The 12881-nt window shown below is 54.5% G+C and overlaps 1 protein-coding gene across 1 annotated transcript; it reads right to left on the bottom strand.

Annotated features, from left to right (window-relative positions):
• Positions 1-3382: 3382 nt before the first annotated feature.
• On the bottom strand, positions 3383-11349 carry FKBP4 (FKBP prolyl isomerase 4). Its single transcript, XM_055568447.1, has 10 exons — positions 11112-11349; positions 9142-9286; positions 8564-8706; positions 7697-7817; positions 7271-7427; positions 6572-6662; positions 6398-6481; positions 5970-6155; positions 5141-5380; positions 3383-4165 (listed from the first exon to the last, which is right to left on the bottom strand). The coding sequence occupies exons 1-10, from the start codon at positions 11214-11216 to the stop codon at positions 4058-4060; spliced, it is 1380 nt and encodes a 459-aa protein (XP_055424422.1). The 5' UTR covers positions 11217-11349; the 3' UTR covers positions 3383-4057.
• Positions 11350-12881: the final 1532 nt, after the last annotated feature.

Below are 12881 nucleotides of genomic sequence, written 5' to 3'. Positions count from 1 at the left end.
CCATGGACTGCAGCCTACGAGGCTCCTCCGTCCATGGGACTTTCCAGGCAAGAATACTGGAGTGGGTTGCCTTTGCCTTTTCCGTTCAAGAATCTACTGCCCGTTAACTGAAGGATGAAGAGTAGTTCTTGTCACTGAAGGCCAAACGTGAGGAAATGGGCAAAGGATGGTGAACATGTTTTAGAGCTGGATTGAGGTGGTCGTGCAACATTGTAATTGGACTAAGTGCCACGGAATTGTTCCCTTTGAATGGGTAAAACTATGTGAATTTCACCTCAAAAAGAAAAAAACAAACAAACAAACCCAGAACCACATTCTGTGTGAGGCACTTCTCACCATGGAACCTGAGACTGGAGATCTCAAGGAATATGTGTGTCTTGGATGGGGGAACAGGTATGACTGGTCCTCACCTCCAGTCAGGGGACTATCGGAGTTCTCAAGGCCTTGATTTTTCTTGGTCATTCCTCCTTAGAACCACTTTGTAAATCTTTCACATCCTGTTTGCCTCCCAAAGCAGTGTATTTAGTGTTGTTCATTACATGCTAATAAGGTTTTGTTACGTTTCAAAATTAAGGATTGTTGGTGCATCCACATTATCAGAGATTGGCAAGCAGCTGGGGAACTCGGGCAGTAAAGCCAGCATAACGATTTCCAGAAAGAGAACAGAGATGTCTTCTCTCTTACATTGGCTTTTCTCAGCACTGCCCTGAGCCCACTGCCATTTCCACCTGAGGGTTACCTGGCTTTGAGGAGGGCTCAGGTGGTCAGAGAAGGCAATGGCACCCCACTCCAGTACTCTTGCCTGGAGAATACCATGGATGGAGGAGCCTGGTAGGCTGTGGTCCATGGGGTCGCGAAGAGTCTGACACGACTGAGCGACTTTGCTTTCACTTTTCACTTTCACGCATTGGAGAAGGAAATGGCAACCCACTCCAGTGTTCTTGCCTGGAGAATCCCACGGAGCCTGGCAGACTAGTCCGTAGGCTCACAGAGTCGGACACGACTGAAGCAACTTTGCAAGCACAGGTGGTCAGGGACAGGGGAGGCTGGTCTTTAAGACAGAAGGAGTAAGGCATCAAAGGTTCCACTGTGTAATTCTTGATTTTCAAGCAATAGTTTCCTGAAAGGGAACTCCTTGTTACTAGTCCTGCCGAAAATGTCTTTCATCTGTTCTTTTTCCAACTGAAACAGTGGACACAGTTGAGCCTCTCACGCAGACTGGTGTGGAGGGGAGTCCAGCGTACCACTGCTGGGAGGGCAGGCTGGCCCCACCCCGTGGGGTGACCAGCAGCCCAGATGGGCTGGGAAGGTGTGGTCGGGGCTTAAGCCTGTAGAGATTTATCTGCCACGCAGGGTCCCTGGTGCTCAAGGGAACACTGGGGTGCCTTTCATGGGACCAGAGGTGGGCGGGGGGGGCCCACAGCAATGCTGGAAGGAGGCTGCTGGAACCAGGACTGCAGATACTCAGGAGATAAAATCTATAGAACGTGCTGTTCAGACCAGCACTAGAATGAGATAAACCCTGTTTAAAATTTTCCAGAGACCACTTTAACTCTGCAGGAACCGCTCAGGCCTGGTTGCTACTGGTTCTGTCTACTCCACATTTTCTGCATGGAAAGATTTAGGCATTGGTGAGGAGGGTGCAGCTGCCTGGCAGACGCACTCGCAGCTGACCCAGAGCAGAATGGAGTAGGAGGTACATTTATCTTTAACCTTAAAGACTTCTAACCGCTTTAGTAAAACATCCTCAGAGGACAGTTTTAATGTTACATAGACCAGAATTTGTCCAGTTCAGGGTTCTGAGCGCAGTTTTTCTTTTCATTATGTTTCAAATTCTTAGAATCCTGCGGAAGCACCCAGAGGTGGAAGGACCCTCACGCTTTTTTTTTTCCCCATCTCCATTTTTGCAGATGAGCAAAGAGGTTCAACTTGCCCAAGGTTTCATGAACCTCAGGCCACTCTGGATTTGGTTAAGAGGTCATCTCACATTCCAGGCAGACCTTCTTCCCATTCAAGTTCTGAACCTTGGTTTCCTCGCCTGTAATCCGGGGCAATGCCTCTTTCTGTGGGATGGTTTCAAGGATCCAAGTTAATCCGTGTGATGCTCTTGGTTTAGGGCTGGGTTTATATCAGAAGTGCTTACTGAGGGTTATCTGTATCATGGGCTGTGACACCAGGACACAAACCCTAAGCCCAGGGCGTTGCTGTGACCCCAGCAGAGAGCAAGCAGAGGCGCTGGGAGAGAACAGGCGAATTTTCGTTCTGGCTCCAGCAGCAGCTGTGCTCTATGGCTTGGTGAACCTTTCCACACACAAGTGAGTCCTGCACCATGACAAAGGATGGAGAAAAGCCCTCCTGGAAGTAACTGTACAGGCATGTGGCGGGCAGATTACCTGTATCACGGTGCAGGAAGGACTGGACAGCCCACACAAGGGCAGAAAGGCACAGGCTCTGGCTTGCAGTCAGGATCATCTGTACAAGACATGTGATGCCTCACTTGTGCCCCTTGGCTTCTCCCAGAGCCCTGGAATGCTGCAGAAGCCATGGGTCAAAGCACGGCGAGGAAGCAGCACAAGCTTTCCCCCCCATTGAGGCCAAGCAACAAGCTGGAGCAGAGAAGGCAATGGCACCCCACTCCAGTACTCTTGCCTGGAAAATCCCATGGACGGAGGGGCCTGGTGGGCTGCAGTCCATGGGGTCGCTAGGAGTCAGACACGACTGAGTGACTTCATTTTTTCACTTTCATGCATTGGAGAAGGAAATGGCAACCCACTCCAGTGTTCTTGCCTGGAGAATCCCAGGGATGGGGGAGCCTGGTGGGCTGCCGTCTATGGGGTCACACAGAGTCGGACACGACTGAAGCGACTTAGCAGCAGCAAGCTGGAGAGCAGGCCCGAGCGGCTGTCAGTGCCGTCAGGCTTTATGACTATTCCTCCCTGTTCCCTTGTGTACAAGATGACAGGTATTGCTGACACCAGGGGTTTCACTCTGTAAGGAAGCCAAGAAAGCTTGAACACGCTACTCAATTGCTTAGGCAGAAGCCAAAACATCTAACCTCAAAGCAAACTCAGTAGTTCGGTCCCAGAAGTTTAGATGTTTGTATATTTTCCTAAGCAGTTAGGAAAAGAAAAACTAGAACTACTAAGACCTGCCAGGCTGCTGCAGGGAGGGATGTGGGGAACCCCTGGCCAGGCCTTCAGCGCAGGCCCTGCTGTAGTCCGTGCAGTGCCCAGCAGGCCCTCCTGGACCGCTGCAGCACAAGTCTGCTGCACTGCAGGTGGGGCTGGGCACAAGGTGGGTGGCTCCCTGAGCTTTGCCCCAACCGTGCAGCCGCCCACACCCACCCTGAGGCTGAACAGAGAAAGGGCTGCCCGACACCCAGTTTTTAGTGTTTCCACTTTATTGCTCAAGCACGGAACTTGAGGCAAGCCTGGACCTTCAGCAACGTGCAGAGAAGAGGCTGAGGGGGTGGGGATGCGACCTGGCTGAAAAGGGACACTGACAGGAGGGGGTACAAGGGTGGTCACCATGACACCAGAAGACAGCATCAGCCACGACAACTGGGCTGAGGAGGAAGGGAGTGGAGGTAACGGGCACAGCAGTGGTTTTCCCATGCCCCTAGCACCCACGTGGAGGCCGCGTGTTTGGAAACGGACCGGGAGGAGGGAGGAGGGGAAGTGGCTGCCCAGGAGGAGTCTCCCTGTCCACCCTGCCTTCTTGTCGGACCTCACATCCCTACCACTCACCCCTTCTACTATCTGAGAAATGGACACAGCAAACAGGAAGCAAAATAAATTAACATTCTGATGAGTGTGCGTGTGGAGGGACATTCACTCACGTGGAATGGAGTGGGGGGAGGGGAGACACCACCTAAAATGACCCCCCCACCCCTCAGCCTGCTCCTCTCTCCCTTCCCCCAAAGCCACCATCCAACCAGATAGAAAAATAAAGGTCTAATTCACTCAAAATTCTTCAGTTTGTACAAAACTAACAGGGTGGAGTAGGGTGGGGGTGGGGGGGGCAGGCAGGCAGCCATGGGGACAGGGCTGGGGCAAGGCTATGCTTCCGTCTCCACCTGAGGCTGGCCCCCAGCCACGTCGTTCTTCGGCTCGTCCCTCATCTCGGCGTCAGCCGGCTGGTCTCCCGCAGCCACTGCGGCCTTGGCCTGTGAGAAGGGAAGAGGGGCAGGGTGTCAACGCCAGTTCTCATTTGGCCCTCGCCCCTGACGAGAAAGGTGACGATCACTCCAGGCCCCCACTCACCTGCCTGTACCCAAGTGATCGCCCTGCACACTGACACCATGGAGTCTGTACCCAAAACACGCACCCCACATAAAAAATAGTACACACGAACTTCCAACAGAATTACAGAGACCAGACACACCTGTGCATGCGTGTACAGAATCAGGGACTCATCGTTTATTGCAATACTACGGAAAACTGAACTTGGCCATGGCAGGGCACTGAACGCTTCAAATATAGCTAGTTCAAATTGGTTTAAAATACACATTGGATTTTGAAGCCTCAGTCTGGGGAAAAAAAAAACTACCTTTGCCCCAGCAATTTAAAAGTGCCACATGTTAAAATATTTAGATACCTTGGGTCGATTAAATATTAAAATTAACTTCACCTATTTTACTTGTTTTTAAACACAGCTACTAGGAATTTAAAATTAGAAATGTGGTTTGCATTATATTTCTGTTACTGCAGGCTTAGAACACAGAGACTAAGAAGCAGGGAACAGGGTAAATAAGATACGATACACCCACTCAGTGAAATACTATGTGAGCTCTTTTGCATGTTGATGTAAAATGAGCTTCAGGTTGACGTCCAGGAAGCACAAGGCCCAGGCAGGAGGCGGCGCCTGCTGCCTGACACCCGGGAGCGCTGCCTGCCCTGCAGCCTTTTCACTACACGCTCTTCTGTGCAGTTTGAATCTAACTATCACCTCTTTAAACCTCAGGTTCTTAAACCTGTGTTTTACTAACGGGCACAGAGAATACAGGGCAGGAAGCACACCAGAACATCCAGCTCCCAACCCGCAGGGCCTGAGCAGGGACACACACACACACAGGGACACACACAGACTGGCACGGGACCAGGTGATGCCACCTCCTCCCGTCCACCCTGCCCATCCTCACCTTGGTCTCCTCCTCAGCCAGCCTCTCAAACATGTTGGCGTAGAGCTTCTTCTCCTTCTCAAGCTGCTTGCGGATGCGCTGCTGGCACACGACCAGCTGGGCCTTGGCCGCCTTGTTGCTGGGGTAGAGCTGCAGAACCTTCTGGAAGTCAGCCCTTGCCAAATCAAAGTCATTCACTGCCAGGTGGGCCTCTCCCCGGCGGAAGAGGCCTTTCTCATTGTTGCTGTCTAGTTCCAGGGCCTAAGACACACAGAGGAGCAGCAGCAAAGTCTCAGATCCTCCCAAGTCACTGCCGGTGAGATGGGCCCCACCCCAAATGAACAGGTCTTGGGCACCACGTGGAAAGGACCTAAGGCTAGGAAGGCACCTCATTTAGTCTACGAGGCACACAGGAAAATGGGTCTTCAGATGAAAACCACCTGGGACGCTAACACACTCTTCTCTTTTTGGGGGGCAGGGGAACCATGCGGCTCATGGCTTAGTTCCCCAACCAGAGATCCACGCCCCCTGTGATAGAAACGCAGAGTCCTAACCACTGGACCTCCAGGGAAGCCCATCCCCCTTCAGAATAAAGCGGGTACAGGAGGGAGAGGCACAGGGCCAGGAGGGGAGAATGCTGGACTGGTTCCTCCAACCAGTGCTTCCACTCGCCTCTGTGCCCTCGTCCCCGACCTTAACTAAGCCAAAAACCCGCTTGCTTCCCACACTGCTGCCTCTGGGCCTCCACCTCAGAGCCCCACAGCTCCATCCTGCCTCCCCTGCCCTAGTCACCAGGGCCAAGTTCAGCCCTGCCTGGACACACCGCCCTCACCCGCCTAAGGAGCCTCACCTTGTTACAGTTTTCAATGGCAGCGGAGAAGGCTTGTAGCTTCAGATGACACATGGCCAGGTTGAGGTGGGAGGCCAGCCGAAGGGCCTGCGCCTTCTGTGTGTCCTCCTCAGAGAAGCTGGACTCGTATTCCAGCCACGACACAATCTTCTTGTACTGCAGCACAGCTTGCTTATACTTGCCTTCCTACAAGCGGGGGCAGGCTCAGGCACCCAGCACAGGCTCGGCGGCCCCAGGCTGTCACAGCCCGTGGACGCCAGTGACCCAGGGGTATGCGAGTCATGACCCGCCCCGCCCCAACCCGACCAGCCAGCTCAGATCCTCTTGGTGACAGCTGCAGGGACCAGCCTGTCCACTTCCTGGCAGAAAGCCTGCTGCCGTGGCAGAGCCCACCCTGGGAGTGTCTGAGGACCTCGCTGCAGGCTCACCTTGAAGTACACAGTGCCTCGCTCCTTCACTATGGTGCTCTGCTCCAGCTTCTCCTCTGAACTCATCTCCCAGGACTCCTTGGCCTGCCATACCCCAAAAGAGAAAAAGAAGCGCTCAGCCGCCCCAAGGAGTTACGTCCGAGGTGGGGCAGGGAAGACGCTGAACGAACTCACCTTCTCAAAACTCTTGAGATGTATTTCATACTTCAGCTCAGCATTGGGTGGGATCTGGAACTTCTCCTTCCCAGCGCTGCCGAAAGCATAGCTGTGGGGGCAAGAAAACACCAGGTCGTTTAACTTGCTTCATACTTAAAAGGTTTCCTGCAAGGTGCCCTCCATCCCTTTGGTCTTGGTGCAAACTTCCCTGCTTGGCAAAATCTTCCCTGATGCTTCTTCACACAGTTAGTTGGGCTCTTACATCTTACACATCATTCTAGTAACTCACATTACGCACTGGCACAATTATCTCCCTGAGCAGAGAGCCATTAGAAGGTGGGAACAATGTCTCTGAATACCCAGGAATTTTCTGCACTGTGTCTGACACATAATAGGTAGGTTTCAACAAACATTAGTAATGACTCAATTAACAGGAGACGAAAAGCTTGGGCTGGAAAAGGCAATCTGCCACAGCCATAACTGAAGAGATGAGATTTTGATTCAAAAAGATGTGAGTGATTGTGGCCACACTCCTGAGTACAACAGAGGTCCTGAGGTGTCTGTGCGGGGTGCCCAGCGCATAGTGACTGCTGGCAGGGGAGGATACAACTGGCTATACAATACAGGCTGGCTCTACAACTCACCTGGACAAGATCTGACCTCAGTTCGCCCACCTGCTCTACAGAATGCCCACACCTGGGCCGGAGCTGGCCTCACCTGGGCTTGAGATACACAATGGAATGTTCTCCTTTTTCCATGCGCTGGATGGCTTTCTCCAGCCCACAGGGCAGATCCATGCTCTCCCCCTCGCCGACCTCAAAGCGGAGCTCCCGCCGGTCAAACACCTGGTCCTTGAAGTACCCTTCCAGTGCAACTGGTGTGGAAGACAGACAATGCACTGGATTTGAGTGGGCTGGTGACTAAGGGATGCACCAGCCACCCCCAGCCACCCTGCCGCCCTGTCCCTTCCTACTCCCCAGATGCCTTTCTGCATTCTCAGATGGAGGGATGTTAAGAGAATGTGGTTCAATCCCTCACTTTACAGATAAGAAAGCTGGATCAGAGAAAGGTATGGACCTGCCCAAAGCCACCCAGGCCCTGCACAGCGGAACCCGAGGGAGAATCCCAGATTGTGAGCCTCACCCTCCACGATAGCGCCTTCGTTGGGCTTGGCATAGCCCTCCCCCCGTGTCCGTATTCTCCTGATGATCCCGCCGTCTTCCTCTTCTGTCAGGTCCTCACCCTTGAACTCGAACAGCTCCACCTGTGGGAAAAGATGTAAGGATCCATGCTCCCCTCTCTCCCACAAGAGTCCCTAGTAAGGGCCAGAGCAGGTCTGACTGCACAGGCAGCCACACCAGGAGTGGACCAAGTGGCTAAGTTCTCAGGAGTGGCCCTGGTCTCGACCTTGCTATCAGTCTCCTTAATGACTGCTCTATAGAACAAGCACATGTTCCAGACGGTCCTAATTCAGCTGCCAGACAAGCTCCATCCGACAGGCATTAGAAATGACCCCACATCTCTCACCAGTCTTCCCAACATTCTCCAAGCCTCCACTGCGTAGGGCTCAACCATCTGTGAGTCTTAACACAGTGAAGTTCCATCTTCTCAGCAAAGGCTTGCCCCTTGCCCGCCTCTTATCTCCAGGGCACCAATGTTCTCCCACTGTCAGTCATGACTGCATGGAGCCTGTGGCCTCCCAATTCCTTCGTGTTGGTCCACCTCCCTCTGAGCACCCCTCTTGAGATGAATAGGCCTCAAGCCCTCACCCCGCTGCTTCAAGTCTGAAAGAGGGGCTCGCGGTCACCTCCCCCCAACTGAAACCTGCCCACTGACAGTTCTCTGGCAGTAGCAGTAGGTGATGCGCACTCCATGTCTTCCCTCCCCTGAGAGCAGGCCCTCAGCCTTGGCTACATTGTCTCCAAGCAGCAGGAAGGGCTGGAGGGCAGCCAGACCCTGGGCTGAGATAAGGCTGGCTCTCTGCCTGGCCCTCTGTGGCCGGACACTCACCTCAAACACAAGCGTGGCGTTGGGAGGGATCTTCGGGGGGCTGCCCGCTAAGCCATAGGCGTACTCCGGCTTGCAGGTGATATGGCACACTTCACCCACCTTCATGGTTGCTACAGCAATATCCCAAGCCTTGATGACCTCCCCTGTAGGTAGAGAAAAGAAACAGGTCCTCTTTGGCAGGGATCTCCCTCTGGGTTCAAACAGTGGCCTGAGAGACTTACTGTCCCATGCCCAAAGGGAAGCTGGGTACTATTTAGAAATGGGACCAGGAAGGTAGAAAATCTGGTTGCGATAAATGGTATCAGGTCTCAGACCTCTCAAAAAAAATAAAAAAGAAAAATCACTCAACTCTGAAATAAAGAGGTTCAAGAAAACAAGGCAGTCCACCCCAGAAAAGGAAGCAAGGTTTTCAAAGGTGATCAAGGCAATGAGAGATTAAAAAAATCAATAGTTTCAGGACAGTGGAAATTAAAAAAAGAACTGTAATAAACTGTTCCCTGTTTAAGCTTCTGAGAATACGGTTTCTGTTTGTGACAGCGCACACACCCCAGTCCAAAGAGCCTGCTAACCATGCCCACCTTTCCCCAGGTCGAAGGAGAACCTGTCCTTGCGGTCCAGGCTGGAGTCAAACTTGGTGCCATCGAGCAGCCAGCCTGTGTAGTGGACAAAGACTCGGTCCCCAATCATGGGTGTCTCTGTGCTGGTGCCCTCTCGCTTGATGACCTGGAAGGAAGGGAAGGAGAGAAGGTTGAGTCCCTGGGGATGGACACAGAGAGGAACCATGACAGTTCGCATGCCTCTGGCCAGAATGTAAACGGTCTCTTCTGCCTCCTTGTAAGTAACTCAACAAACCCATCATCAAATGACTCTGCTGTGGGCTTTGGCTAGAATTAAACTGACCTCCCTTTCTTGGACCATGACATGACTTGGTTTGAAACACTGGAGACAAAACACCTGAGATCATTTTTGCTGTTACGATCTTATAGAAGTCACTTTAACTCTCTAAACTGACCATATTTGTAAAGTAGTGATGATAAACCCTATCAGAGTGGTTACAGGACTAAACCAGTAAAACACTGAATTTATCAGCAGCAAAAGGGAAAGTATTTATGCTACATTTCCTCATGCTTCCTAAACTCCAGTCATCCAATCAGGTCTGGTTTAGAGAGAGAAGAGGGAAACCAGAAAGTCCAGGAGAGGTTAAGAGCAATTACCAGCTTACAAGTGAGCCAAGGGCCTTTGAGCAGGCCCTAGGCTCTGACCTGGGACTTGAGCATTCCTGACTGGTAGGCTACTGCAGTCCTTGAAGTCAGGGCCAGAATATTTCCCAGTGTTTAGAAGAACCTGCTTCTCTTCTTTAGTGCTTATAAAAAGGTGGTTTACCTGGATAAGTGTGCAAGTTATCCTCTAAAGGAAAGCTCCCATGATGCAATGGACATGGACTTGAGTAAACAGAAAAGTGAAAAGGAGGTGTGGAGAATGAAAAGGGGAAATGGGTCTCCCTGGAAGCCCACGTGCACACTGGGAGAGCAGCCAGGTGCGTTTCTGAAACGGCTAAGCTCGCCGAGGTCTCTAACCTGCCCTGGCCACACGCACACGTGGGCTGAGCTGCGGGAAGCCAGGAGAAGCAGAAAGACCGGGTGAAGATAGGAACGAAGCCGGGCTAGGATTTCGCCATCCTGGACAGCGCAGAACCTGCTCCGAACCGCGGCCGGTTGTCCTGACCCGGGTCAAGACGCCCTGCTGCCTGGCTCCTCCAGCCGTAACACGGTTTAGGGCGCCCAACCAAAGCACCTCCTCCCAGTCCCGCACCCCGCGCTCAGGAAGGCCCCGGGCCGGGGGTGGAGTGGGGTGGGGTGCGGTGCGGGCGGGGAGTGGAGGGGGAGGTGAACTACAGGTCCCGGCATGCACCGGGGCGGGGGGGGGGAGGGGGACAGCATGGCCGAGCGGGTGACCTAGCCGGGTCCCAGCCTTTAGGAAAGGGGTGACCAGAGGGCGGAGGGCGCCAGGACCGCGCGCCAAGTCGCACAAAGGCCCGCGCGGGCCAGGCAATAACTCCCGGGACCCTGTTCGCGTCCTGGCTAATGTTTAACTGCCGCGGTCGGCGAGCTCCGCACCCCGGAGACGCAGGCGGCTGGGGCTGGGTGGGGGTGCTCCCTGGCGGCAGCGGCGGCCGGGAAGAAGCCGGCCGCGGGTCGCAGATCGCAGCGGGGCGGTGCACGCCGCCGGGCCCCCCGCGCGAGCGCGTCCGCCCCCCGCCGCGCCCCTCCCGGCGCATGCCGCAGCCAGAGCAGGCGCTGCGCTCAGGGACCCTTTCCAGGCCTGGGGAGCCTCAGCCCAGATGTTCCCCTTCCGAACGTGTGGCAGCCCTCCCGCCCTGAACCGGCAGCCTGGCCAGGAAGGCGATGCGCAGGGCCACGGCTGCATGGCCTGCTCAACGGCCAGCCGGGAGGCTGAAAGGCGGCCGTCCGAGCCCTGGCCAGATGCTGGGGCGCTCCCAGTGCCCGAACCCCCCCGCCGACGCCCCGGGGCGCCCCCTGCCCCTTACCTTAAGCACCCCTTCATCCTGCTTGGGGCTGATGTCCACCCCTTCGAGGGGCAGCGGCGCCGACTGCGCTCCGCTCTCGGCCGCCTTCGTCTCCTCGGCGGTCATCACGCCGTTTCTCGGGCAGCGGGCGCCGGAGTGTGCGCGGCGGTGCGGGCAGCGGGTCGGGGCTCGCGCACCTCTCTGCTCGGGCGCGGGCGCGGGCGGAGGAGGAGGTGGGGTCGTGGGCGGCCGGGGGAGCGATTGGTCCCACCGCCTCGGAGGGAGGGGCTGGGAGGAGCCGGGCGGCCGCGAGGGACGTGGGGGGAGAACTTTCTAGAGGCGCCGGCGGCCGAGCTGGTGCAGGCTCTGGAGCTCAGGGCGCTCCTGCGGAAGGTGGTTTCTGGTTCGTTCCTCCCGCCGGCCGCCTAGCCCCGCCCCGGCCCTGAGACCCTGGGACTCGGGAGCCAGCCCCCGCCCCCGCCGCTTGTTCTCCCGGCCTCCCTCTCCCGTCCCCCCAGTCTAGCCGGATTCTTCCAGATCCTTCTGGATACCCCCGCAGCATCCGACGCCGCGCGGCCGGACGTGGGTGCCGCGCGTGCGTCTCCCCGGCCCGAGCCGCGGGCTGCCGGCCTCCCCGCCTGCCCAGGCGCGCGTCCTGAACGCAGAGCGAGGGGAGCGTTACCTGGGCATGTAGGGCCGGGGAGGCGTCTGGGTTTCCCCGGAGAGGGGCCAGCGTGCGCCCTGGGCCCGGCGAAACGCTGCGATCTGCCTGTTTGCAAGAAATGGCCCGCGTATTAAAGGGGCCTTTCCCGACAATACTACTACTGAACACATAGAATGGGTTCAACTCGCGAGGAGAGCCACTGCATCTTACTGAAGGCCCATGAAAAGGAATATTTTCTTAATACTGGGTTCCCGTGTGTTCATGGACTTCCCGTGGCGACTAGGAAGCGCCATAGTGACCGAAACAATAACCTTTTGACAAAAAGATCTGTGTATGGAGGGTCCTGCTCTTCCTTAGCACTTAAGCCCAATTTAGTGTCTGGTGCGTGTTATAAAATAATTATTGGCTGCAGGAATTTGTATGCCAATAATAATAAGGTTTTTTGTTTATTTGTTTTGGAGCCCTTGCTCAGTGCTTGGCACTGTATTATGAAGAGTGTCCTATATAGGTAGAAAACTAAAAGGGCTGTTTTCGGATGAAATTTCAATATTATAACCAGGTAATTCATTGTAGTCTTTTCTGTTGGGATTGGCTGGGAAGGGATGCAGGACGAATAAAATCGTTTCTTCCAGCAATTTACAGCAAATGTATTTAGCCTCGACTAAGGCGTTTTTCATTCAGTGACTGGCCTTCAGCGGACTTGGGGGGATTGACTCACTAGAGAGTAAATCTGCTTCCTTTCTACCACTGTCCTCAGGAGGGTGAGAAGTAACGGTGGCCCTCCGAAGTTGCAGGAGAAGGGCGGAGGGTAGGGTGCTGGCTTGCCGCCTTGGCAGTTATCTTGCTGTTGGCTCCTGCACCTGTGTACGGTCACTCTCTTGTGTGTACTGATTTCTTTTGAAGCTGGGGCCACTGGATATTATCTGGCTGAACAAGTTGGTATAGAAAAGTTCTGGTCGAGTAATGCTTTTCTAAAAGCATCTATTTATTGGCAGCAAACAGTTGTAGGTATCTGCTAGTCAGCATGTTTTACTTGAGCACCCAAGATATGACCGCTTTTGCATACATACTGGCAGTAGAAAGAGCACGTGCTCTTTCTAGAGAGTAAGCAAGGAGTTGGGTCCCCA

This window comes from Bubalus kerabau, chromosome 1 (assembly GCF_029407905.1).
Source record: "Bubalus kerabau isolate K-KA32 ecotype Philippines breed swamp buffalo chromosome 1, PCC_UOA_SB_1v2, whole genome shotgun sequence".
NCBI classification, from domain to species: domain Eukaryota; kingdom Metazoa; phylum Chordata; class Mammalia; order Artiodactyla; family Bovidae; genus Bubalus; species Bubalus kerabau.
Note: the sequence above shows the minus strand (reverse complement) of the source record. Positions and strands in the feature narration are given on the sequence as shown.

Bases quoted from the DNA above. Each gene is read 5' to 3' on its own strand.
- FKBP4 (XM_055568447.1), bottom strand. From the start codon at position 11,216: ATGACCGCCGAGGAGACGAAGGCGGCCGAGAGCGGAGCGCAGTCGGCG. The intron at 8,707-9,141 runs GTGGGCATGGTT...CTCTACCTACAG, and splicing joins CTCCTTCGACCTGGGGAAAG to GGGAGGTCATCAAGGCTTGG. The intron at 7,428-7,696 runs GTGAGGCTCACA...CTTCCACACCAG, and splicing joins CGAAGGCGCTATCGTGGAGG to TTGCACTGGAAGGGTACTTC.